The 25,830-nt window shown below is 43.2% G+C and overlaps 1 protein-coding gene across 1 annotated transcript in view; it reads left to right on the top strand.

The window, feature by feature from the left end:
* The window catches only part of klhl32 (kelch like family member 32), a 152,618-nt gene that overhangs the window by 58,842 nt on the left and 67,946 nt on the right, over positions 1-25,830 (top strand). Inside the window, exon 4 of the mRNA XM_033021048.1 lies at positions 24,211-24,426. Within this exon, the coding sequence (XP_032876939.1) occupies positions 24,211-24,426 (216 nt within the window). The remainder of the gene's footprint in view (positions 1-24,210; positions 24,427-25,830) is intronic.

Genomic DNA, 25,830 nt, shown 5'->3' with positions numbered 1-25,830 from the left:
TGTAGAGAAAGAGTGGAGGAGCTAACAGGCAAGGTCAAAAGGACAAAAAGGCATTGTGGTGATACGATATGAAATTTTAAAGTTTAAAACACACTGTCTCCAACTACACCACATCCCCTCCACCCACCCTCGACATAAACGTGGGCATTCCAAATAGTGGGTACGTGTATAAATGTTATGAATAGAGTATGTCATTTATTATTGCATTTTGAAGAAAGATTTGTGTGTCCCATTTTACAGTATGCTCGCTCACTCCACCAAACGTACACATTTCTTATCGTACCGCCACAATGCATTTTTGTCCTTTTGACTTTGTCTGTTAGCTCCTGCGCTGTTGCAACACAGAAAGAGTCTATTTAACCCATCATGGTTTACCTGTGAGATGGGGTAGGTGGAGTAATAGTTATATTGGTGGATTTTTTTAACATAGTGGCCTGGTCTAAACATTTAGAGATCTGAGTTCAAATCCCACCAATGCAATTGAAGTAAATTGCTAGTATCATTAGCGGTGACTATTAGGGGCTCGATGGCAGTAAAAATCCTTTTGCCTCACTAGGCTCATTATGGGAGGATGGGCCTGTAATTGCACATCCAAATTGGGTCACTGTGGATCAGTGCACAGAGAGGCAATGCCATTTTATAGTTGTTGAAGCTTCCAGCAGCTGCATTTTCTTATGCCATTGCTTTTTTTCAGTTACTGGCCAGACTCTATAAATTTCATCAGTAATTATGAACATATGTTGCATGTGTTCAAGAAAAGGGTGGGTGGAGAAGAGAATTGTGGTCATTGTGGGGGCAGGGGGATGGGGGTGGGGACGGAATTGGTGCCTAGTTGGGGGAGGGGCGGGAGAAGTTGGGGTGAACAGAACTTAATTTTGAAATGTGATCTACTTGGGATGGGGTGACTGGGGTCGGGGATTTGGGACAACAGGGAATTTGTGGGATTGGGGAGTTTGGGATGGTAATTGGTGGTGGAACGTCTCAGACTACTGTGAGGTCAAGAGTTGGGGTGTCTGTAGGTGTTGCAGCTAAACAGTGGAGTAACAGGCAAAAGACAGAATCTTAAAGCTGGAAATTACATTATAGTGGTCCTGCCATATCCAACCATGAGTGATGGCAGACTATTGAAGAATTAAAGGTGGAGTGGCACAATAATTAGCTCCATTCTCAATGATGAAGGTGCCCAGCAGATGAGTGCTTAAGGTTGAAAACATATGTTTGTGAACATTTAAATGGATAATCTACGGCATTCACTTGCTAACGTTCCCACAAAGAACTAAGTGAGTGGACTCAATAGTCAATAGTCAATGGTCAGATTTATTCGTCACATACACGATGAAGTGCAGTGAAATGAACTTGCCAGCAGTGGTACAATAAAAAAGACCACACAATACACAATAAAAAAATTTAACACAAAACATACACCACAGCATTCATCACTGTGGTGGAAGGCACAAAGTTCAGTCAGTCCTCCTCCATTTTTCCCCGTGGTCGGGACCATAAACCTCCGCAGTCGCCGCTGCTGGCGGCAAGATGTACAGGCAAGGTAGGCAGATAGGCAGGAGGCAATGGATGATGCCTTTGATTGCTTCAGAAATATGACGATGAACCTTGGTTGCAAACCTTGGCTAGACCAGTTAGGATTTGGAAAATACTACCTCTATTACAGCAGGTTTTGCCCTTAATCGGAATTGGGAGAACTTTTATGATAATAGACAATAGACAATCGGTGCAGGAGTAGGCCATTCGGCCCTTCGAGCCAGCACCGCCATTCACTGTGATCATGACTGATTATCCACAATCAGTACCCCTTTCCTGCCTTCTCCCCACATCCCTTGACGCTGCACTCTTTAAGAGCTCTATCCAGCTCTCCCTTGAAAGCATCCACAGAATTGGCCACCACTGCCTTCTGAGGCAGAGAATTTCACAGATTCACTACTCTCTGGGTGAAATTTTTTTTCTTCATCTCTGTTCTAAGTTGCCTACCCCTTATTCTTAAACTGTGGTCTCTGGTTCTGGACTCCCCGAACATCGGGAACATGTTTCCTGTCTCTAGTGTGTCCAATCCCTTAATAATCTAATATGTTTCAATAAGATATCCTCTCATCCTTCTAAATTTCACTCCATTCTATCAACATATGACAGTCCCCCATCCTGGGAATTTTGGATATCTGCTTAGTAATGGAGCATAATAACAAAAACTGAATTAGGGATCTTTGAAGTGAGGCTAGTTCCAAGGTGCTTCTAAGCTTTCCTTTGTGTTCCTATTTTCTTATGTACCTTGGCTTTGCTAATACACATTAAATAATTCTGAGGAGAGATTGAGAACTCCAGAGTTTAGAAGAATGAGAAGAGATCTCATAAACATATACAAAATTCTTAAAGAGTTTGATTATTGTATGCAGGTAAAATGTTTCCCCTTGTTCTGAAGTTCAGGATGCAAGGCACAGTTTCAGATCAAGCGGTGAGCTCTTTACGACTAAGATGAGATTTTTTTTTACTCAGAAGGTTGTAACTTATATAATTTTCTGCCATGGGAGGCTGTGGAGACCCAGTTATGTTCATTACATGGAAAAGTAGATGTAGGTGCAGGAGTAGGCCATTCGGCCCTTCGAGCCAGAACCGCCATTCAATATGATCATGGCTGATCATCGAAAATCAGTACCCCAATCCTGCTTTTTCCCCATATCCCTTGATTCCTTTAGCCCTAAGCGCTAAATCTAGCTCTCTCTTGAAAACATCCAGTGAATTGGCCTCCACTGCCTTCTGTGGCAGAGAATTCCATAGATTCACAACTCTCCGGGTGAAAATAATGAATTGGGGAAGATTTAGGGAGAAATACAGGAGTGTGGATTTTAGGACAGTCGTTTAGTTTAGTACACTTTAATAGTCATGTACCGACATACAGTGAAAACATTGTTTTGTGTGCTATCCAGTCAAATCATCACATACGTGGATGTAGTCAAGCCAGAGATAATTAAAAGAGTGGAACAATTGTAGTGGTTCATAGTAAAGGGCCTGTCCCACTTTCACAACCTAATTCACAACCTTTTTAACTCGTGGACATTTTTCATCATGCTAGAAAAACGCCCCGACCTACCTGATGCCACGAGTACCTAAGACTAGCATCACGACCTACCTACGACCTCCTACGACCTCGTGACGACCATGCTGCGAGTATGAGTCAAGGGCAAACTCGGCAGAGGTCGTGAATTAGGTCGTGAAAGTGGGACAAGCCCTTTAATCCTCTTCTGGGACCAGCACGTAAAGAGTCGTCTGGTCCGGTGTCATCCTGCAAATATTAGGTCTGAAGTCTCTGTAATATCAAGTTTTGTTCTTGGCCTAAGGAGATATACATTTCTAATGTTCTCACTTTGTTAACTTTAAGGGAATTATGAGTTGTTGTAGTGTTGGAAAATGACTTGAGATAGTACAGATAGAAGATCGACAAAAATGCTGGAGAAATTCAGTGGGTGAGGCAGCATGTGATGCTGCCTCACCCGCTGAGTTTCTCCAGCATTTTTGTCTACCTTCGATTTTCCAGCATCTGCAGTTCCTTCTTAAACAGAGAGAGGATCAGTCGTCTTGGGTTCCAAGTCCCTGAAAGTGGCAACATAGAGTGGTAAAAAAGGCATATGGTATGTGTTTTGAATGTTCCAATATCCATCCTTGCTTGGTTACAGATGAGTAGAGCTCATTAAAAAACATAATCGGCCATAAAACGCTGTGCCCTGCCATCCTTAATTTAAAGATTAAGCACCAGTAGATGGCAGTATGAACTCATTTAAAGTAAGAAGTCTCAAAATGCATGCTTTAGCAAAAGTTTCCTTTTAAAGGTTGGAGGGGTATGAAGACCTTGTTTAAATATTTCAAAATGTTCTGCCATTGATAATGTTAATTTTTAAATATTAAAAATGGTAGTATTTAATTTCCTAAGGTTGGCATTAATGCTGTTTACCAGCAAATCAATTATCATTGTACATAATAAAACTAGTCATTTGTTACAATTTGTATGTAAATTACACTTGCGTTTTACAAACAGGGTGGCAGACTTGCAAAAGAGAGATTGTTGGGTTCATCTCCCTTCTTTCATACTTCAGTCATTAGGTCTGAATTAAACACATCTTATTAAACAAGGAGCATGTCCAGAGATGATATTGTAATGGCAAATTACTCTGACCTATTATGAGTTTATTTTTAATTCACAGACATTAATATGTTATTATGAACCATTAGTTTATCACTTTAATGTGCTGAACGTGATCTGAAAGAGGAACTTGCTGTAATACGTGCAATGGCTATTCTTTGCTGTATTACTGTGCAGCTGCTTTGCATTATTGAAGAAGGCATTACAATGCAAAGTTGTAGTGTAGATCACTGGGTTACATGGATTATCCCACCGGTGAGCAATGACTTGGTAACTGCTTGATGCTAATGACACAAATTCCTTATTAAAAAAACAAATTATTAAAAAAAAAAAAATGTTTTTAAACTTCAATTATTTTGTGATTGGCCATTCTCACACCGGCAATTCTGTAAAAAAATATAGTGGTAGTTAAATGCTGAAAAATCTCCAGCATGTTGGTAACGACATTCTATCAATTACAACCTAGTTCTAATGGGAAGGGGAATCAAGCGGGTGGTCCAAAATTCCAACCTTTGCAATATACAGGTTTAGATTTAGCAATATGCAATATTGCGAATAATTGCGATATGCAATGCTAATAGAAACATAGAATACAGGTGCAGAGTAGGCCATTCGGCCCTTCGAGCCAGCACCGCCATTCAATATGATCATGGCTGATCATACAAAATCAGTACCCCGTTCCTGCTTTCTCCCCATATCCCTTGATTCCGTTAACCCTAAGAGCTATATCTAACTCTCTTGAATACATTTTGAATATTTAGAATCATCCCAGTAAAAGTTTTATAATCCAGCCTGATTGTTATGTTGTTCTAATCTTTTTTTATTCATGCTTTTTTAAATATTTGGAACTGGAACAACCGTTCAATTCTTGTTCTGTTTAACTGGACACCTCAATAACTTTATTTGTTTTTCCCCATATCTCTTGATGCCCTTACAAAATTGTTCAGGCTTAGTCCTGAAAATGCAAACAGACACTGCATACATAACTCTCTGGAGAAACAGATCTAGAGTCAATCTTTTACATGAGAACATTCTCCAGATTATGTTCTTAATGGTGTAAGAAAAATACCTCCTTATTTCCTCACCAGAGGAAATAGCACACTATGATTTAAGCCACAATTTCCAGTAAACAGTCCAGAATAAATAGTATAACAGAGAGAATTGAAGCTAAAAAGATTAATCGAGAAAAAAAGGGCAGGGAAACCAAAACAGGCTAAGAGTATATAATGTGTAGCAACCATAGACAGGATGGAAATTGCTGCAGAAGAGCATAAAGTTGGAAATTTTTTGATGTAATTGATTAATAATAAAAATGATAGAATTTGGTTATTAGCACAGAGGCAAGGCTGTGGAACGTTGACATTTAACATTCCAGTGGTTGAATGGAGAGCTGACACTCTCGAAGGTGGCCAGGGATTTATTAGTGGCTACGTTAGGTTGAATAGAGAAAGGCATTCGCTCTACATGGTGTTTAGCATTCCACTAGTGGCATTAGTAATGTGAAGAACGGTGTATATATGTCTATCAGCCGTCATTTCATCATCAGTTTTTGAATCGAAGAGCTATACATATGTTAGTTGTGTAACATTTTAGAGTCATGGAGTCATAGAGCTTTTAAACACAGAAACAGGCTCTTCGGCCCACGTTGCCATGCTGACCAAGTTGGCATACTGGGCTAGCACCATTTTCCTGAATTTGGCCATTGGCTCTCTAAACTCTTCTTATCCATATATGTCCAAATGTCTTTTAAAAGTTGTGATTTTGTCTGCTTGTATAGCTTCCACTAGAAGTTCATTCCAGAAACCATCTGTCCTTTGAGTGAGAAAGTTGTTCCTAAGATTTCTCTTAATTCGTTCCCCTCTCCTCTTCATTCCATGCCCTATAGTTATAGGATCCTCTAACCTGGAATAAAGAATGTGACTTTATCCATGCCTCTCATGTTCTTGTACATCTCAATAAGGTCACCCCTCAGCCTCCTTTGCAGCAACGAAACTCCAATCCAAACGCTATTCGATAATGTTGGTAAGAATTCACTTCAAAACTTTCCCATCACTGACATCAGGCTCACTGGCCTGTATTCCCCGGCTTATCCTTGCTGTCCCTTTTAAATAATAGTATAACATTAGCCACCCTCCAGTATTCTGGAACTTCATCTGTGGCTAGAGATGATGCAAATATCTCTGATCTCAGGTGAATCAAGGCTCTCTGAAATTTCTTCCCTAGCTTCCCAAATGGTCTGAAAATACTTAAATTTGGATTCATTTCATCAAGATTGCTTAAAAAGAGCGATAATTTACATTTTGCTAACTACTTCAAAAACGGAATTAGGTAATATTCCAGGCCTCAATCTTCTGTAACATAACATTAAAACCAAACATCACAGCAAGGTGTATCAGTGTCATTTTTAACAGTACACTTTCCTACCATACCTTCTGAGCTTGATCAGCCAAGACGGCCCTGTTAGAACATAGAACAGGTGACGTTTGTTGTCGCCAGGTGCTGACTTTTGTGAATTCCATTGGCGCCTACGTCAACCGGCGACAGGTACCGGCAACTGAATTGTCTTCAGTTGTCGCCGACAGGATCGTTGCTCGTCGTAGCTTGTCGCGGGTGGACGTAGATTGACTTAGGTTGTTGTAGGTGTGGACGTACTAATGGGTCGCCGGTTGTCGGTAGCTTGCCGTCGACTAGGTGGTATGTTGTCATAGCTTGCCGTAGACATTGTCATAGCGGGGGTCCAGTGGCCGCTTTTTTGGCGACTGTGACAGTCGCCGGCAGTCGCCGAAAAAATTACCTAAGTGGGACATGTCCTTTAGGGAAAGTATTTCCCTGTACTTTCATTGCTGGAACAGTCACTTGTTTGAGATCAGGGGAATCAAACAAAATAACAGAATTAGTGAATACTGCACGTTGATGGACATTAAAGAGAGGAAGAGAGATGGGGTAGGGTACACAAAAAAATTAATAAGTACATTATTATTAATGTCATCCATTCAGATCGACATAATTACCTGTTTATTGACAATGCAAATCGTGTATGTTGTGCAACACTAATTTATGATGAGTGGCAAGGATGACAATGTTATTAGTTTTCAATCATCGTCACAGATAATATTATTATTGAGTAAGTAAATTGAAAGGGAGTAAGGTTTTCCATCACCATTACAGATTCTCCACATCCGTTGGCCAAATGTTAGATTGCTGTACACAGACATTCAGTTTCTCTGGGAAGATTTTTGCCGTACATCTGTTTGTTGCTGGAAATAAAGTTAAAAAGGGCTGGATAGGACTTGCATTGTATTCAAGAGAATTACATTAGGTTACATAGTCTTTTAAATAATAAGTGTCTTTTTTTTAAATCACTAACACTATTTCTCAGTAATGATATAAGGGTATCAAGTGACTAAATCCTGTTCAGATAGGTTACTGATTATTGCAATAATCAAGAGTCTCAACTAATTTGTGGCAGCCAGTTAAGAAGCAGTGTTTTTGGAATGTGTATTTTCCAAGTTGTTGTAAGCGATTTACTGCCACATAATTTTCTAAAGTGCTTTCATGCCTGAAAATATGTCTCTGGACTCTTTTTTTTTTAAATAGTAAAATAACCACAGTTTTGTGTTCGGGAATGTAATTCAGGTCAGCAATTAATTGCAAAAAATATTATACTTATCCAAAAGTGATTGTAATGCGATATTTTTGTCTCACCACTGCTATGTTGTAAATTCAGAGGCAAAGATTGGTAGAATTGAAATGATAACATTGAAATCTATATATTATAATTATCATTATTTCTCTGTAAGTATTGCTAACATATTGAGATTTCTTGTTCAGATTGATTTGGTGTACTTTGCTATTGTAATTGTTTTACATCAGCATTTATAATAGAAATATTCTAATTTCAACAGGTTAACATTTTATGATTGCAAAACCCTCATATCAGCATTTGGTTAATTGTAATTAATTTATTAGCCAAGTACAAGGAATTTAATTTGCCAACAGTCATACAAAACAGCAACAAGTTACATAACTACATAAAAATTAAACATAGACTTAAACGGTCACCACAATGGCGTGTGAGAACCTCCAGGGCACACAGCATAAGTGGAGGCCCACAGCCACCAGTTTAATGTCCGGGCCACACACACGTGTCCTTCACTGTGATGTGACCAGAGTTGTGCCGAACACAGTCCCTGTCCGCCAGAGTCAGAAAGCTGTCCATACTTGCACTGGACTCCAGGATGTCCTCATGGAGCCATGTCCCTGCAAAACACCAAGATCACTGCACTCACGGCACTCCCTCCGAGTCCTCACCAGTGCAAGCAGGACGTCCATCTTGTTTTTTCGCCGACCTCACATTCCCCACTGTGATGGAAGGCAAATAACTTGACCCTTCTTTCCTCCTTTTCTCCCGCGGTTGGGGCGATCAAAACTTCCGCAGTTGGGACGGTCGAAGCTCCCGCATCGTGGCGATCAAAGCTCCCGCGATCATGAAGCCAAAGTTCCTGCGGTTGGAGCTCCCGCAGTCGATCCCTAACAAAGGGACCGCCAGCGCCACGATGTTAAAGCTGTAGTGCAGACAGAGATACAATGAAAAATTTATATCTCCGTCGAGGAAAGAGATAAAAAAGGTTTTCCCCCAAACCCACCCCCACATAATACAAAAACTGAAAGTGCACTAAAAATGTACAAGTAAACACAGACCAAAACAGCAAAAGAAGAAACAGATGAGACAGGCTGTTGGCGAGGCTGCCATGTACGGCACCACTCGGTGGATAGCGCGCTAGTTATGGCTCACTGCGCCGCAGGTGCCAATATCCTCAAACTTTGTTACCAATTTATTACAAATGCAGCCATGTATCCTCAGAGAAAGTCTATGCCAAACCTACTCCATGCATTTTTTTCTTTTTTTTTGCTTAGCTCAGGTTTTCTGCCAATTCATCCTCTGTTGTTCTAACAGTCTGCCTACTTGATAACATTGCACTCTGCTTGATTCTCTGAAGGTGAAGGATTGAGACCTACTAATGTGATCCTCTCATAATTGGAATCTGCTGTAGCAATTTGGCACAGACTTCAGTTGCTAAATCCTGGTTGTCATTTAGCAGAGGCACATAGAACAGCACCACACAAGGATGCACCCTTTGGCCCACGACGTTGGTACCAAACATGATGCCAAGACCATCCTTTATCCACCTGCCATCCATAAATAATCCATATCCCTCCATTCTCTGCATATCCATATGCCTATCCATACACAGCAATTTCAGGAGCTCTCCTCCCATCATCGCAAGAATTAGTAATTGGCGTGGTTGCATACCACTTTTGAGAATGCAGTCCAAGAATAAAAACCATGAAAGCAACAGGAAGCAATTTTTCTGCTCTTTCCATAGAGCGGTGAGCAAATGTTTACTATCTTAAGATAGATCATGAAATACCGCTGAAGGACGCCAATTCTACTTACCTCCTCATTTTCCACTTTACATGTTTATTTCAGTATCTATCTATATATTACTAAAATTCTCATCTTGTTTGTTATTGAGTCTGCCTGTCTGTGATTCATGCCCTGAACTACGCCAAAATGGTACACAATAGCGCTATAATTTTTGGACCACCTTACTGACAATTGTCTTGTGGTGTGTTTTTATTGTTTCGTTCAGATTGATGGTATATTTTACAAGTTATTCACATTTTCAACTTTACAAAATCCCACTTTGAGAAAAAAATTCTTCCATCTGCACTGGCAGTTACAGCTATGACGTCACAATGGGATTGTAGCCCTGCCCGCTACAATCTTGCAATCCCAGTACACTGAGTCCTGGCAGCCCTAGCAAGTGCAATTGCATTTTTTAAAGTTTAAAATAAGGGAGGGGAATATTGTGTTGGGGAATGGGTTGTGTTGGAGCGGGTGAGTGGTGGAACATTGCCTTGGGGAACGGGTTGTGTTGGGGTCCAGGCCTCCCATGGGGGCTATGGGTGAGTGGTCGAATATTGCGTTGGGGGAATGGTTTGCATTGGGGGACCAGGCCTCCTGTGCGACAGGGGCCCAACGGGTCCCACTTGGTCTAGTATATACTACTAAAACTCTCATCTTGTTTGTTTGTTTGTATGCGTGCGTGTGAGATCCCCGCCAAAATGGTACACGATAGCGCTATAATTTGTCCTGTGATGTAAATCAAACAAGCTTTGTTCAGATTGGTGGTATATTTTACATTATTGACATTTTAAACTTTACAAAAATCACTTTTCAAACCACTTCAAACTACTTGTCCTGCCCGCCAGCTGCGTTCGACATCACAATTTAGATCCCGAATCTCATTTACATAACAAATGATGATTTTCCAAAAAACTCAGTTTTAATCAAATTCTTCCGTTTTCATTAACAACAAACATTGTCTTTAGGTTATTTTAATGTAAAAATGCGATTTTCATTGAGAATGTAATATAAAATAAAAACTATTTTCATTGTGGGGTTGGGATAGGGGGGAGGTTTAATTTAAAAAATATTGCAATTTTCATTATGGGTGGGTGGGTAGGGGGGAAGTGAGGAGTGGGGGAGCAGGGGGATAAAGGTAGAAGAGGGGGTAGTGAGGGGAGAGGGAGGGGAGGTGAGGAGGGAGAGTGGGGGAGGAGGGGGGATAGAGGGAGAGGAGGGAGGAGTGGAGGAGGTAGGGTGTGGGGGATAGAGAGAGAGGAGGGCTGTTGGGGGAGGTGAGGAGGGAGAGTGCGGGAGTGTGATGGGGGAGGTGAGGAGTGGGGGAGCAGGGGTAAGGAGGGAGAAGAGGGGTATAGGGAGGGGAGAGGGGTTATGGAGGGAGGGAGTGACTGAGGGTAGGGGAAAGGAGAGGGAGGGAGAGGTGAGTGGGGGAGGGGAGGAGGAGAGGGGAGAGATGAGGGAGGGTGAAGAGGAAGGGGAGCGAGTGCTGGGGATGAGGGGGAATGGAGGATAGGGGTAGGAAGAGGGATGGCGAGGCGCAGTTGGGGGAGGGTTGCCGTGACTCGCGACACAACGGGGATCTCTGTGACGGAAACCCCTCAGCCGCGCCTGCGCAGTTGAGGGCTATGGGTCAGTGGTGGAATATTGCCTTGGGGACGGGACCAACGGGTCTGCACCTAGTATAGTTAGTTATAATGTTTTGTTTTACAGATACAGTGATATTTGAGTTACAATACAGCCATAGAAGTAAAAAGAACACAATACACAATAGAATTTAACATAAACACCCACCACAATAGAATCAGCATTCTTCACTGTGATGTAAGGCAATAAAGTTGTCATCTTCCTCCTTTGTTCACCCGTGGTCGGGGCCTCGAACCCTCCGCAGTCGCCACTACAGATCTTCAGGCCCTCTCGTCGGGATGATCGAAACACCAGCGTCGGGACGGATCGGAACACACTTGGAGTTCCCGAATCGGCCGCTTCTTATCGGAGTCCGCGGCTTCAGGATGTTAAAGTCCACACACCCTGTGGTCGGAGTCCGCGCCCCGCATGCGGCAAGAAGCTCTGCAGCTGCTCCATGATGTTAAAGTCAACTGGCACCCGTGGTTGGAGCTCCAACACTAGTGATCCTCTGTTGCTTGAAGCCCAGCCGCGCCTGCTGCTTGAAGCTCAGGTCCAGTCTGGAAAGGCCGCACCAAACCAGGCCGCGAGGAGGGCGAAGATGCGACATGGAAAAAAGTTGCATCTCCGTCAAGGTAAGTGACTTAAAACGGTTTCGCCCTATCTCTCCCCCTCCCCCACATCAGATATACCGAGAAACAGTAAAACATACATTTAGACTCATTAAAAGAAACAAAAAAGTCGAAAAAACACACGAGACGCTGGCGCGGCTGCCACCTGGTGGAAGATACAGTTTCTAAGAAACGCTGTACAGTCTCTAAAGGGCCTGTCCCACTTACGCGTCCTTGGCATGCTAATTATGCAACCTCGTGGTCGTGTTGAGCCGCGACGGTCCCGTGAAGGTCAGGCGTGACTTCAATCGACCGCACAGCCGTCTGGAGCACGTGACGTCATTTGAAGATGGACGCAAAATGCAGGAATAACTCAGCGGGACCGGCAGCATCTCTGGAGAGAAGGAATGGATGATGTTTCGGGTCGAGACTTCTTCAGTCTGAAAGAAGGGTCTCGACCCGAAACGTCACCCATTGTTTCTCTCCAGAGATGCTTCCGGTCCCGCTGAGTCACTCCTGCATTTTGTGTCTATCTTCAATTTTCTTGGCACCACTCTGGGAGTAGAATTGGGGGCGGATCCGGATCCGCAACAGCCGTGAGCCCCAGGCCGAGTTCAGCGATCGTTTGCCTGCTTCTGCTGCTGTTGAAGGTAAGACGTTGCGTCGCGCCAGGGTCTTGGGCCTGTCCCACTTTGGCCGTCAGTTCCGCAACAGGCCGTTGGCGCGCGAAGATATTGTTCGCTACAAAAATTTCGGAGCCCTGCGCGATGTCGCGCACAACTACATACCCCTCCGCGCTTCTCAGTTGGACGGGCCCCGCGCGGCCATACGATGCACGTGCGCCTCAACGCGACCACGAGGTTGCGTAATTTGCGTGCTAAGGACACGTAAGTGGAACAGGCCCTTAAGAAACACTGAATCTTCCTATGAACCTGAGGATTGTCAAAGGTAATCTCACAATGACCATCTATGCACAGCTCATTGCTCCAATAATTGCAACATGAGCAGTTGAAAAAAGCATAATAAGCAGGAGGAGTAGGCAACTCAACTCCTTGTGCCATTTCGACCATTCAGTAAGATAATGGGTGATCTTTTACCTCAGCACCACTCCTGCTCCAACCCCATATTCCTAGAATTTCTTGTGTGGGAAGGAACTGCAGATGCTGGTGTAAACTGAAGATTAGACACAAAAAGCTGGAGTAACTTTCAACGGGACAGGCAGTATCTCTGGAGAGAAGGAATGGGTGATGTTTCGGGTTGGGTCTGAAGAAGGGTCTGACCCGAAACTTCACCCATTCCTTCTCTCCAGAGATCCTGCCTGTCCTGCTGAGTTAATCCAGCGTTTTGTGTCTATCCTAGAATTCCTTAATTTCCAATAATCTAGAGATTTCCTTCCTGGCTATTTTAGCCAAAGATTTGTCCAAATATTTACCCCTCTCTGGGGGAATGAAATTGAATCTGAATCCTATGTTTTGAGACTGTGATCTCCTGGTTCCAAATACTCTATGATTGTGGATGAGGGGAAGCATCATCCTTGCATCTAACCCATCGAGTCTCATTTGAGTTATGTAAGTATCAATGAGATTGCCTTGTTTAATAAAGGGCCAGTCTACCTACCCTTTCTTTGCCTACCACTGAAGGATTTAATCTAGTGAACATTGGCCATAAATCCTCTGTTGCAAGTATATCCTTACTCGGACAGGGAAACCAGATCTGTTCATAATATTCCAAGTGTAGTCTCACCAAAGTTCTCGTATAATTCCATTTAGATGCCAATACTCTTGTACTCAAGTGCTATCGTATTGATAAGGCTATTGAATATAACGAGATGCCTGGTCTACCTCTCCAGACACAGAAGTTCAAATCTAAGGAATGAATCAATTCAGAGGATTAAATAAATCTGTAATTTAAAAAAAATAATAGGTCGTTGTAAAAATCAATGAAGTCCATAAGTATCCTTCAAATAAGAAAAATTTCTGTCTTTATCAGTCTAGCCTTTGTGTGAGTCCAGGCTCACCAATGTGGTTTAGTCTTAACTTCTCTCCAAAATGCTTCCAAGCCAACTTGGGTATTAAGTGCTGTCATGGCTAGCGTATGTATACAAAATGTTGAAAACGTAATGATCAAGGCTTTTCCGAGATCTGTTTAATGTTTTTTTTAGAAGGGTTTATTTGGCTGCCCTCTGTGGCTTTTGCATAATTAAATATTTCTTCCTGACGTATTATACCTGAAATAGCAGGTACTATCGTTAATGTTTAAAAGACATTTGGATAGATACATGGATAGGATAGGTTTAGTGGGTTCTAGGTCAAGCACGGGCAGGTGGGACTAGTATAGATGGGGCGCGTGGACTAGATAGGCGGAAGGGCCTGTTTCCACACTGTATGACTCCATGACTCTAAATGCATTTGCAATTTGTTTTCACAGTCATCTATTTTGCTACTTCATGGTACAGGTGCACAACCTTTTATCCGGAGTTCCGGAAACCGAAAAGCTCTGACAACCGGACATTTTTTCCAGATGTCGTCTGCACACCAAAGCTCGCGTTTGGCGCCAAACTTGACCCGAAACGACCCACGGTCAACCCAGGTCTGTACTACTGTAGCGGCTGCCTCCTCCCCGGAGACCGGGGAGACACTTAAACATCTGTAAATCATTGCTTAAATGTTAGTCGGTTAGTTTGGATGGCTTTTATGTGAAGGGGGGGGGGTGAAGGGGGAAACTTTAATTCTTAGTCCCCTACCTGGTCGGAGAGGCGGGGAGCGGGCAATGCCTTACCGGGTCGCCGTGCAGTAAGCTCCGGAGCGCTGTGGCCGCCGACTCCCAACATCGCGGAACTGGGGCTGCGGGCGTCCGGCCGTGGGCGGCGCCGGTTGTAGCTCTGACCCCGGCAACTCTACCCCTGGCTGCGCGGTGCTCCAAATCCAGCGCGGCCCGCGGCCGGACGCCCGCAGCCCCAGCTCCGCGATGTTGTGTGTCGGCGGCCACAGCGCTCCGGAGCTTACCGCACGGTGACCCGGTAAGGCATTGCCCGCTCCCCGCTGGTATCCCAGCGCTGCGACGCCGCCGACTCCCAACATCGCGGAGCTGGGGCTGCGGGCGTCTGGCCGCGGGCGGCGCTGAATTTGGGGCGCCGCGCAGCCAGGGGTAGAGTTGCCGGGGTCGGAGCTCCACCCGGCGCCGCCCGTGGCCGGACGCCCGCAGCCCCCAGCTCCGCGATGTTGGGAGTCGGCGGCCACAGCGCTCCGGAGCTTACTGCACGGTGACCCGGTAAGGCATTGCCTGCTCCCCGCCTCTCCGACCAGGTAGGGGACTAAGAATTAAAGTTTCCCCCTTCACCCCCCCCACCACATAAAATCCCTCCAAACTAACTGACTAACATTTAAGCAATGATTTACAATGATTCCCCGGTCTCCGGGGAGGAGGCATCCGCTCCAGACTTTTCAAGCCGCCCGTGCTACCTACCTAATCTACGCTAAAAATCTTCCATTCGGAAATCCGAAAAATTCCGAAATCCGAGAAGTGTCTGGTCCCAAGGCTTTCGGATAAAAGGTTGTGCACCTGTACTGATAAAGGGTGAATTATATAATGCTGTAAGTCCACTAGTTTTATTCTTAAGTTTAGCAAATGCCAGAAGATCGGTTCAGGATAGAATCACAATACAATACAATACAATATGGTTTTATTCGTCACATTGCACATAAAGTGCAAGTGAAATGAATTTGCCAGCAGCGGTACAATGAGAAAGAACACACAAAAGCACAATAAAAATTTAACACAAACATCCACCGCAGCATCCATCGCTGTGGTGGAAGGCACAAAAATTGGCCAGTCCTCCTCCATTTCCCCCCGTGGTCGGGACCTCACCCCTCCGCAGTCGCCGCTGCGGGCGTCCAGATGAATGAAAGTCAAGGTAAGTCCAGAATTGGTGCCTCCCCCACCGGAGGCCGCTGCTTCAGATTTGTGTAGGCCGCAGGCCAGCGGTCGGTGATTTAGAGTTTGTGCCGCAGCCAGAAGTTTATATTCACACACAGACAATATTAAATGACCTTGCTGTGAAAGAAAAGTGAAAAATAATACAGGGCCAAAGCCATGATTAAATACTTCACAGTATTCAAAATAGGCAACTGAAACTGCATACATTATCTAAAAAACTCTTGCACAACACCGTCTGTGAGACAAACTTTGTGAGCGTACAAATACCATGCTCTAAAAAAACTTGAAATTGTTCTGCTATAATTTAATCGTCATTTTTTTAATGTTAACATAGAACAACAGAACATAGAACAACAGTACAGCACAGGGACAGCCCCTTTGGCCCACAATGTCTGTGCCGAACATGAAACCAAACCCAACTCTTGTGCCTGCATGTAATCGACATCCCTCCATTACCTGCATATACATGTGTCTGTCCAAAAGTCTGGTGAACCTGTCTGTGCCTCTCTCATATCTGTCTCCACCACTACCCCGGCAGCTTGTTCCAGGCTCTCATCACCCTTTGTGTGTAAACTAAACCCCTTGCCCCACACATCTCCTTTAAACATTGCTCCTCTCTCCTTAAAGCTATGCCTTCTGGTATTTGATTTCTATCCTGATAAAAAAAGGTTGTGACTGTCCATCCCATCAATGCTTCAAACATCAATGGACATTGTGAAAATCATCAGTGTAGTCATATTTAAGGAAGATGAGAAACCAAATAAAGAAAGTGACGGTCAGCACTGGAAATGATGTATCGATTTTAATCATACCCTTGTGTACAGTGGCAGCTACGGAACCAAACTCTGCTGAATACAACCACCATGATCTTAACCAGAAGATTATCACTGCTTCCCATTCAGATTGCAAGTAGTTGGGATGAGTGCAAAAACCCAGACAATGACCAGAAATGTTTAGGAGCTGCAAGAGTTATTCATGCATCAATTTTCATCCTCACCTGCACAAAATCTGTTATTTGCTCAATGAAAAGAGGGGGATGTATCTTCCCTCGTGTTCTGAATAGTCACAGCTTTTTCATAACAACAGCCAAAGACACCAAGGCTGAAAGCCTGTTTAAAAATAATACATTATTTAAACTAAGTATTTCCTGTAATTTAGTTTAGTCTAGTTTAGAGATACAGTGCAGAAACAGGCCCTTCGACCTATCGAGTCCGCGCTGACCATCGATCCCACATATTAACACTATCCTACACACACTTGGGACAGATTTTTACATTTACCGGGCCAATTAACCTACATAACTGTACGCCTTTGGAGTGGGAGAAAACCGAAGATCTCGATGAAAACCCACGCAGATCACGGGGAGAATGAGCAAACTCCGTGCAGACAGCACCCGTAGTCGGGATCGAACCCGGGTCTCCGGCGCTACAAGTGCTGTAAGGTAGCAAGTCTACTACTGCGCCACCGTGCCGCTCTGTAATTGTACATCAAGGCACTTCACGCCAAAGAATTACGCATGGGAACGGAATCCTGTTACTTGTTCGGGCCATCAAGGCCAGCAATGCATGTGGTGCAGCAGCTTGAGGAAAGCATCTTCACAGCGAGTGAGAGGTGTACAAAATCATGAGAGGAACGGATCGGGTAAACGGACAGAGTCGCTTGCCCAGAGTAGGGGAATTTCGAACCAGAGGACATAGGTTCACTTTTATACAAAGGGTGGTGGGTGTGTGGAACAAACTGCTGGAAGAGGTAGTTGAGCCAGGTACTATCACAATGCTCAAGAAACGTTTATACAGGTACATGGATAGGACAGGTTTAGAAGAATATGCGGCAAACGCAGGCAGAAGGGACTAATGTAGATGGGATATGTTGGTCAGTGTGGGTATGTTGGCCTGTATCCACGTTGCATGACTCTCTGACATTTCTTGGTCATTTTCAGGCATACATTTGTGTATATTCAAACATTCAGGTGTACATTTGTGCTCCCTGCATTGTATTTACATCCCAGCATCCATTTATTTACATCAGTGGGACTGAGAGAATGGTGGTCACATTACAGGACCATCACCCAGAGGCACGAGTTTGAAGCACGAGTTTCGATGGGCTGAATGGCCTAATTCTACTCCTAGAACTTGTGAATCCGTCGGAAGCTGAGGAATTTAAACCCAAGAAATTAAATAAATCTGGGAATTGAAGAATCCACCATCTGCTGCTGAATTGTCATAAAATCCACTGATTCACACGTGTCCTTCGGGGATGGACGCCTGCCACCATGACTCATAATGTGAGCTCAGGCCCACCAACGTGATTGATTCTAACATTCTTCTGACGTTAATGGACAATTGGAAATAGAAAATGCATGCCACTCATACCCTAAACTATTATATCATAAACTAATATACTGATAAACTGATACCGGGTGGCGCCATCGTAGTGGCAGCCTTGCCAGCAGCTGTTAGTCCTTTCACCCTTTTCGTTATTTTAGTGTGTCTTAGGTTTCTTAGTCCTTTTTATGTGGGGGACCTTATTGGTGCATATGACAATAAATGTAACTTGAACTTGAACTTAATAGCAAAGTAAATAAACAAAAAAATAACAAAGGATATGAGGATAAGGTGAGTATGTAGTTTCATATATACGGCCCTAAGGTCATTGCCATTTGCCTTGTATTTAATTAATTGGCAAAATAAGCATAAATATTCACGTCCTTACAATAATACTTTAACCTCTATCTGCTTTTCCGACCTCGATGCAGATTGGTTCCTACCACAGCCTGTTGGATAAGACATCAGTTTTGTGTCATTCTCTGTAGCGCTGGAAGATTAATTTGTTAAAGTGCATTAAGACTTTGCAAAAGTCATGACATTTTTTGCTGCTTCACTTCGCTACATCCTGCAAAATAGGTATTGAAGAATGTTTGTATTTCAAAAATTCTGTGGTATCAAACGCATGATCACAGGCTCTCAAGACCAAAACTGTCACAATTGCCATTGACCTTTTCAGCATTCAGCAGGATTGCTGATGAGCACTCCATAGTTCTCATTAATAAGGCCTTGTTTTATCTAACTAAGAAACTGCCAGCTGTCTGTCTTTTCTGCTTACCAGCATGCCTCAACCATTGACTGACTCAAGAAGTACATTTCACTTTATTTAATTCAAGCAGATTGGTTTCTCATTTTGTCCTCTTTAGAAACTGAGAGTGAGCGAAGGCTTTGAAGCCTAAATGCTTGAAGTAGTAAGTAACATCTAAGCAGTATCTTGCAGGCTGGGCTGGGCAGTTATCCGGCCTATTTGGCATATTATCATAATGTCTTAAGGGATAAAATGCAAGATTTATCCTTTAAGTGTGAGGTAAAACTTCAGTATGTGAAAGGATTATTAAGACTGCTATCCTTCAGCTTTAAGGGAGCTATTAATATCTCCAAGAGGGTTTGAGCTATGCCTTGTCTCCTTGACAGACATATGGATGTAGCATTCGTTTCTTGTAGAATATCCAGAATTGTTTTAATTGTACGGAAGAAGTCAGTCTTTTCTTCTGCAGTTACACTTTGTGAAGGAAATCCAGGCATCCATCACCCTTCTGGAAGTAAAAGTGTTAAACACATTCCAGCTGTATTTAAGAAATATTCTTACATATCTTCTGCATATTGGAGATCAGACTACTTTTCTTCGAGTGATTTGTTATTTAACTTGAAAGTGATAATGTTTCGGAAGGTCATTCCATATTTAATTAACTTCATCCACCTCTGATGAAACTATATGAGAATATAGTATGTATTTTGAGTCTGATTGTCATTCAGTACCAGGTTTGTGATAGGTATTCAGTTTAGGCTATTACACACCCACTATGAGGGAATCTGGTTTTGTCATTATTTTAAAGGATTCAATCTCATCCACCTTCCAAAGTGTAAATCCTTAGTTTTCTCAGTCTCTACTGATAATGTCGGCCACTTAAATTAAGCATCAGTTAGATAGCTCTGTTTGTCCCCTCTCTGTTAAACCCAAAGAGTCGTACCTTTTTCTGGTCGCCACTGGATATTCAACATTTTGAAAATTTTCGGCGACCTGCTGTGACTATGACGGGTGCCGGCAAGTCGCCAACAAAAATGTGTAAGTGCGACAGGCCCTTTATTCTGGGGAAAAACTGCCTTTCATGTTTTGTTTTTGACTGTTCTAGCAGTGATTCTCAACAATCTATTTGGGTTAGCATACAGCTCTGCAATATTAGTCAAAACCTTTAATGATCATTAAATTGCAGTCTCTCATAGCAATGGTCAAGCAACCTTGCTTGTTGTATGCTTTGAATAGTTTCACCTAAAGAGCATCAGGTTTCATTTGCTTACGTTAAAAACTTGTGGCATGCATAAACCTATTTGCTTCCTCATAGCTGTGCTAGGGTGTTAAGAAATTGGCTGCTGAGATGATTAATGCGCTTATTTCTATTTTCCAAAATATCCTACAGTTAAATAAAGTTTCAGTAGATTGGAAAATAGAAAATGTTATTCCTTTATTCAAAAAAGAAAGAAGTCAGGAGGACACATAGCTTAGCATCTGACATTGCAAAAATGTTAGAAGCTACTATTAAAAATGTTATAGCAGAGCATTTGGAAACATTTGAGGGAATTGGACAAAGTCCAGATGATTTGGTGAAAAGGAGATCATATTTCACCAGTTTAATGGAATGCTTTGAAGATTCACATGTGCTGTAAATAATGGTAGATAAAACATACTTTGATTTACAGAAGCAATTTGATAAGGAATCACGTTGCAGGTTATTGTGTAAAATAAAGGCTTTGGTAGAGATCATATTGATGTGAATAGAAGATTAATTTGATTAACAGGAAATAGAGCGTGGTCATAATAATTTCTCAGCTTGCAAAATGTAATCTTCTTCTTCGAGTCCGTTGCAATCTCAGATGTCGTTCTGCCAGTATCTGGCGCAGGTCACAGCTGGTCGGGTCGGTTCAGCCAGGTCCTGGGGGCTGCACTGGGGGGCGTCGTCACACTCCAGTGGGTGGGACATTGTCTGTACTGCTCCACAGCTGCATGTGTCTTCTGCCTGGTAGTTCCATGCTTTCATAAGTGCTTTGCACCTCCCCTGCTCCACTCGTAATCTGTTGAGGGTCTTCCAGGTTGGCCATGGGAGGTCGTGCCCGCTGGCGAGGCATTCAGTCGGAGTGATTCCTCTCTCCATCCAGTCGTGGGCTCGTGTGTTGAGCTGGTTCCATTCATCTTTCCAGATGTTGGTCCTTGCTGTTTCTTTGGTTGTCTGGAGAGGTGGGACTGTCTGCAAGAAACTGGCCCTGGATTTCAGTCGGGGTGGAGGTGCTGTGTGTCCGTGCAGAGGGTGCCTGGTATCGATCTCCTGTGCTCTCTGCTCGTCTTGGGCGACGATGGATCGTCTGATATGGGGGGGGGGGGGCAATACCAGCTAGGGCGTAGAGGCACGGGACTGACGTTGTCTTTATGCATCCCATGATAATGCGGCAGGTGTCGTTGAGGGCTGTGTCAACCAGTTTGGTGTGGTGGGAGCGGCTCCAGCTTGAGCACGCGTATTCAGCTGTGGAGAAGCACAGGGCTAGGGCAGTTGCACGGATGGTTGGTGGATCAGCGCCCCACTTTGAGTTTACCAGTTTGCGCAGGATGTTGTTGCGAGTGTTGACCTTGGCTTTGGTGTTCTGAAGGTGGGTTTTGAAAGAGAGTGTCCTGTCGAGTGTGACTCCGAGGTACACGGGGTGGGAGTGGTTGGAGAGTTTGTGGCCATCCCATGAGACCCTCAGTTGTTTTCCTGCATCTCGATTTTTAAGATGGAAGCTGCATAGTTGGGTTTTTGATGGGTTGGGTTTCAGGTGGTTGTTATTGTAGTAGGTTGTCATCTCTTGGAGGGCGCTTTCCAGGACAGACTCGATCTTCTGGAAGTTCTCCTGTTGGGTGGTGATGCAGAGGTCATCAGCATAGATGAAGCGGCGGCATTGTGGGGGAAGTGGTTGGTCGTTGGTGTAGATGTTGAAGAGGAGGGGGGCCAGTACGCTGCCTTGTGGTAGGCCATTAATTTGGGCTTTCCATTTGCTCTTCTTGTCGTTTAGTTGAACGAAGAAGCGCCTGTTGTTGAGAAGGCTTTTGATGACTTGGCACAGGTCGAGGTCACCAGTCATGTCAAAAAGTTTCCTGATCAATCCCCCACAACCAAAATGTGGGCAACAGAGATGATGGAGACGTTACATCTGGAAAGAATTAGATTTGTCCTATTGGACAAGTATAATTCTTTTGAACAGATATGGTCTCCATATATACAGTATTTAGAGAAGTAGCTGTTCTTGGCAACACAGCTCGACGTGCACCCTGCGGGATTTGGTGAGAATAATTCATTTTTATATTGGAATTACATATATGTCTTTATTGATACTATCACTTGTAGTAGTGTTATTAATAATACATATTGTGGTTACTAAAAATGTTTTTTTTTTTTTTTTTTTTTTTCGTTACTCTTTTCTTTCTTATATATAATCAAATTATTATTTAATCACTCTCTTAATGATTTATTCTTTCTCTATTCTTTCTCTATCATTATTTCTAAAAAAACAGTAGATAAGTATTACTAGTGTTTTACTTAATGCAAATTGAATTAATTTGATATAAAGTTGTTTGAAGCATTGTAATTGATTACCTTTAATAAAAAAATATATTACAAAAAAAAAAAAAGTTTCCTGATCATGGTGCGGTGCTGGACAGTGTCGTAGGCAGCAGTGAGGTCTATGAAAGCTGCTCCGGTGATGAGTTTGCACTCAAAACCGTTCTCAATGTGTTGGGTGAGGTTCAGTAGCTGCCCGGCACAGGAGCGGCCAGGGCGGAAGCCAGCTTGATCTTTAGTAAGCTTGGAGTCTATAAGTGGCATAAGGCGTTGGAGTAGTAGCCTCTCGTAGAGCTTGTGGGTGATGCAGAGGAGGGAAATGGGTCTGTAGCTCTTTGGGGATGATGGGTCCTTTCCAGGTTTGGGAATTGCGACAGTCTTGGCCTTTCTCCATACAGGTGGGGTTGTTTTCTGTGCCATGCATGAGTTCAGCATTGCTAGGAGCCAGGTCTAAAATGTAATGAGTGATGTGCTATTGGGATTGGTGCTGTGGCTTCAGCCTTTTACAATTCATATGAATGATTTGGATGAAAGCAGAGTGTGGTTGCTGAATTAACTAATGACACAAGGATACGTAGGAAACATATCCTGCATAGAAAGTCCCTTGGGATGTCTTGATTTGGGTTTTATATTGGCTGATGGAACTTTACTTACTGGAGTTGAGGAATCGTGTAAGATTCTTTGGGGCCATGTGAGAAGCTGGAACCAGAAGACATGGGTGCCCACTTAAGACTGAGATGAGAAATAGTATATCTTCTATGATGGTTATGAGTGTATCCTTGTCATAGAAAGATGTGGGACAGAGTCCCTGAATATATTTAAGCTGCGGTGAGTAGATTTGTAACCTTTTAAAAAAAAAAAAAATCAAGAGTGTGAAGATAAAATAGTCTGCAGATGCTGGAATCTGGAACAAAGTAAAATAGAACGCTTGAGGAAGTGAATGGCTCAAGCTGCAACTGTGGAGGCTAAAAGGGTAAGCTGCTATTTTGCCGTTGTGACCCTGCATCAGGACTATGAGGGAAGAAGAAAAACTGGCAAGATGTGGCGGTATGAGTGGGAGGGGAATGTTAAATGGCCAATAGTTGCAAGAACGGAACTCACTATCAAAACATGGAGGGGACGGGGACACAATTTTTTGGCGGAAGTGTGCGTATGCGCACACTCACACACGCGCGCGAGGCTTCGGAGGCTCAATCCAGCGCTAAATGCAGCTCAACTGCCTGTCTCACCGGGTTAACTAACAGCCCTGTCTGGACTGACGGGATACCAGAGCTGCTTCTCCTCGCTGGCCATATTTCCCGCAAGCCCAGGCAGGTTAACCTGGCGGGGATGTCGCCCACCTCTCAAAACATGGGGGAGGGCATGTCCCTTCTGGCCTCCCCCGTGTTTTCCGCCCCTGAATAGTTGATAGGTGGAAACAGATGGGGAGGGAATGTTGGGTAGGAGGCGTGTATTCCCCCTTTGTTCCCCTTCACACAGCCTGATTCCATCTGTCTATATTGCACCCCACTCCCAAAATAAAACCTTTCATCTTTTCAATTATTGGAAGGTACAGCAATCACCTTTCTAATGCTCTTCTGCATATGCAATCAAACGAGTGATGTCTCTATCCTGGCTCATCCAAAATCTGTCTGGGGTAGCTCCCTTAACTGAAGACTCACTTTCTCGTTGCCATGATATTTTCCAATGTTATCATTCAACATATATTGCGATTGTACCAGTGCTACCCAACCAGGTAATAATGTGAAATTGACAATTGTGAAACTGTATGTACCTTACCTACTCGATTGATTGACAGGAATGGCATTTTGTTTTTATTTTGTTTTTCCAGGAGCTGAATAGTTTCAATTATTTGGACTTGTATAAACTTGCTGACCTATTTAACCTTACACTGCTGGAAGAAGCAGTGGTGAACTTCCTGGTCAAACACCTTTCTGAACTACTGAAGAACCATGCAGAAAAGGTCATGACTCTTCCCTACAGGCTGCTTCGAGAGGTTTTAAAGAGTGACCGTCTGACTTCGCTGAGTGAGGAGCAGATATGGAAGGTAATGTAAAAGCTGAGATGTTCAACTCCCTGCAGTGTTCCAAGTTCTTCCCTTTGAAAATATTTGTGTTCCTTCTTGTGCTATGGATCCACATTATCCCCACCAGGTTTGTATTAAAGTGGTAGTGAGTAGTTTTTCAAGCACCTCCTCCAACCTCATCTACTGTATCCTCATCTATTGTTCAAGATGTGGTCTCTTATACATCGGCGAGACCAAACGCAGACTGGGCGATTGTTTCACGGAACACCTTCGCTCAGCCCACCTGAACCAACCTGATCTCCCGGTTGCTGGACACTTTAATTCTCCTTCCCATTCCTACATAGACCCTTCTGTCCTCGGTCTCCTCCATTGTCAGAGTGAGGCTAAACACAAATTGGAGGAACAGCATCTCATATTTCGCTTGGGCAGCTTACAGCCCAGTGGTATGAATATTGATTTCTCTCACTTCGGGTAGCCCTGGCATTCCCTCCCTCACCGAAGGCGCACTAGTTTCTCATTTTCACCCTACAAACAGCTTACAATGGCCTGTTTCCTACATCATCTTTCATATCTTTGCATATCTTTCATTCATTGTTTTTTATCTTTCCACATCACCATCTATATCTCTCGTTTTCCTTATCCCTAACCAGTCTGAAGAAAGGTCTCGACCCAAAACGTCACCCATTCCTTCTCTCCAGAGATGCTGCCTGTCTCGCTGAGTTACTCCAGCTTTTTGTGTCTATCTTTTGTATTAAAGTGGGACTTCTGGTGTGATCCTTGAGTGTACATGTTATTGGTTGTTCACATTAAATTTCTATTGTATAATTGCTAAGTGACTGTATTGCAAATGTCCAGGAGGTGGCGCTGAATATAGCACACTGGTGCACTGGATCCTGAACTAGATCATTATTTTCATCACTATTGCTACTTTAGTTGATAGCCAAAGACTGGCATGCATGAAGGATCAAAACTGCAACCTTCCTAAACTGTAGTAGTCACCTTCCTATAACATATATGTAGATAGGATACATAATAGTTCAGTGTTCAAATTTTCCATTGGTGCATTCTTGTGAGCCCACTGTGGATGTGAATTTTATATCCAAACGTCAACAGTGTTTTATTGTCATATGTCCCGGATGGGACATTGAAATTCTTACTTGTTGCAGCACAACAGACTATGTGAATATGTAAACATTGTACATAACGGGGAAAAAAAAGAAGAAACAGTTCAATAAATAACAAATATAGTGCAAATAACAACTAATAATATATAGTCTTTTGCAGTTCAGAGCTCAGAGCTTATTTGTGGTTGTGTTTAATAGCCTGATGGCTGTGGGGAAGAAAGCTGTTACTGAACCTGGACATTACAGTTTTCAGGCTCCTGACTAAGTATTTCAAAACTATTTCGAAGTGTGAAGTTTATTA

This window comes from Amblyraja radiata, chromosome 5 (genome assembly GCF_010909765.2).
Source record: "Amblyraja radiata isolate CabotCenter1 chromosome 5, sAmbRad1.1.pri, whole genome shotgun sequence".
In the NCBI taxonomy this organism is placed as follows: Eukaryota; Metazoa; Chordata; class Chondrichthyes; order Rajiformes; family Rajidae; genus Amblyraja; species Amblyraja radiata.
The sequence above is the reverse complement of the archived record's forward strand: the minus strand, read 5'-3'. Positions and strand labels throughout refer to the sequence as shown.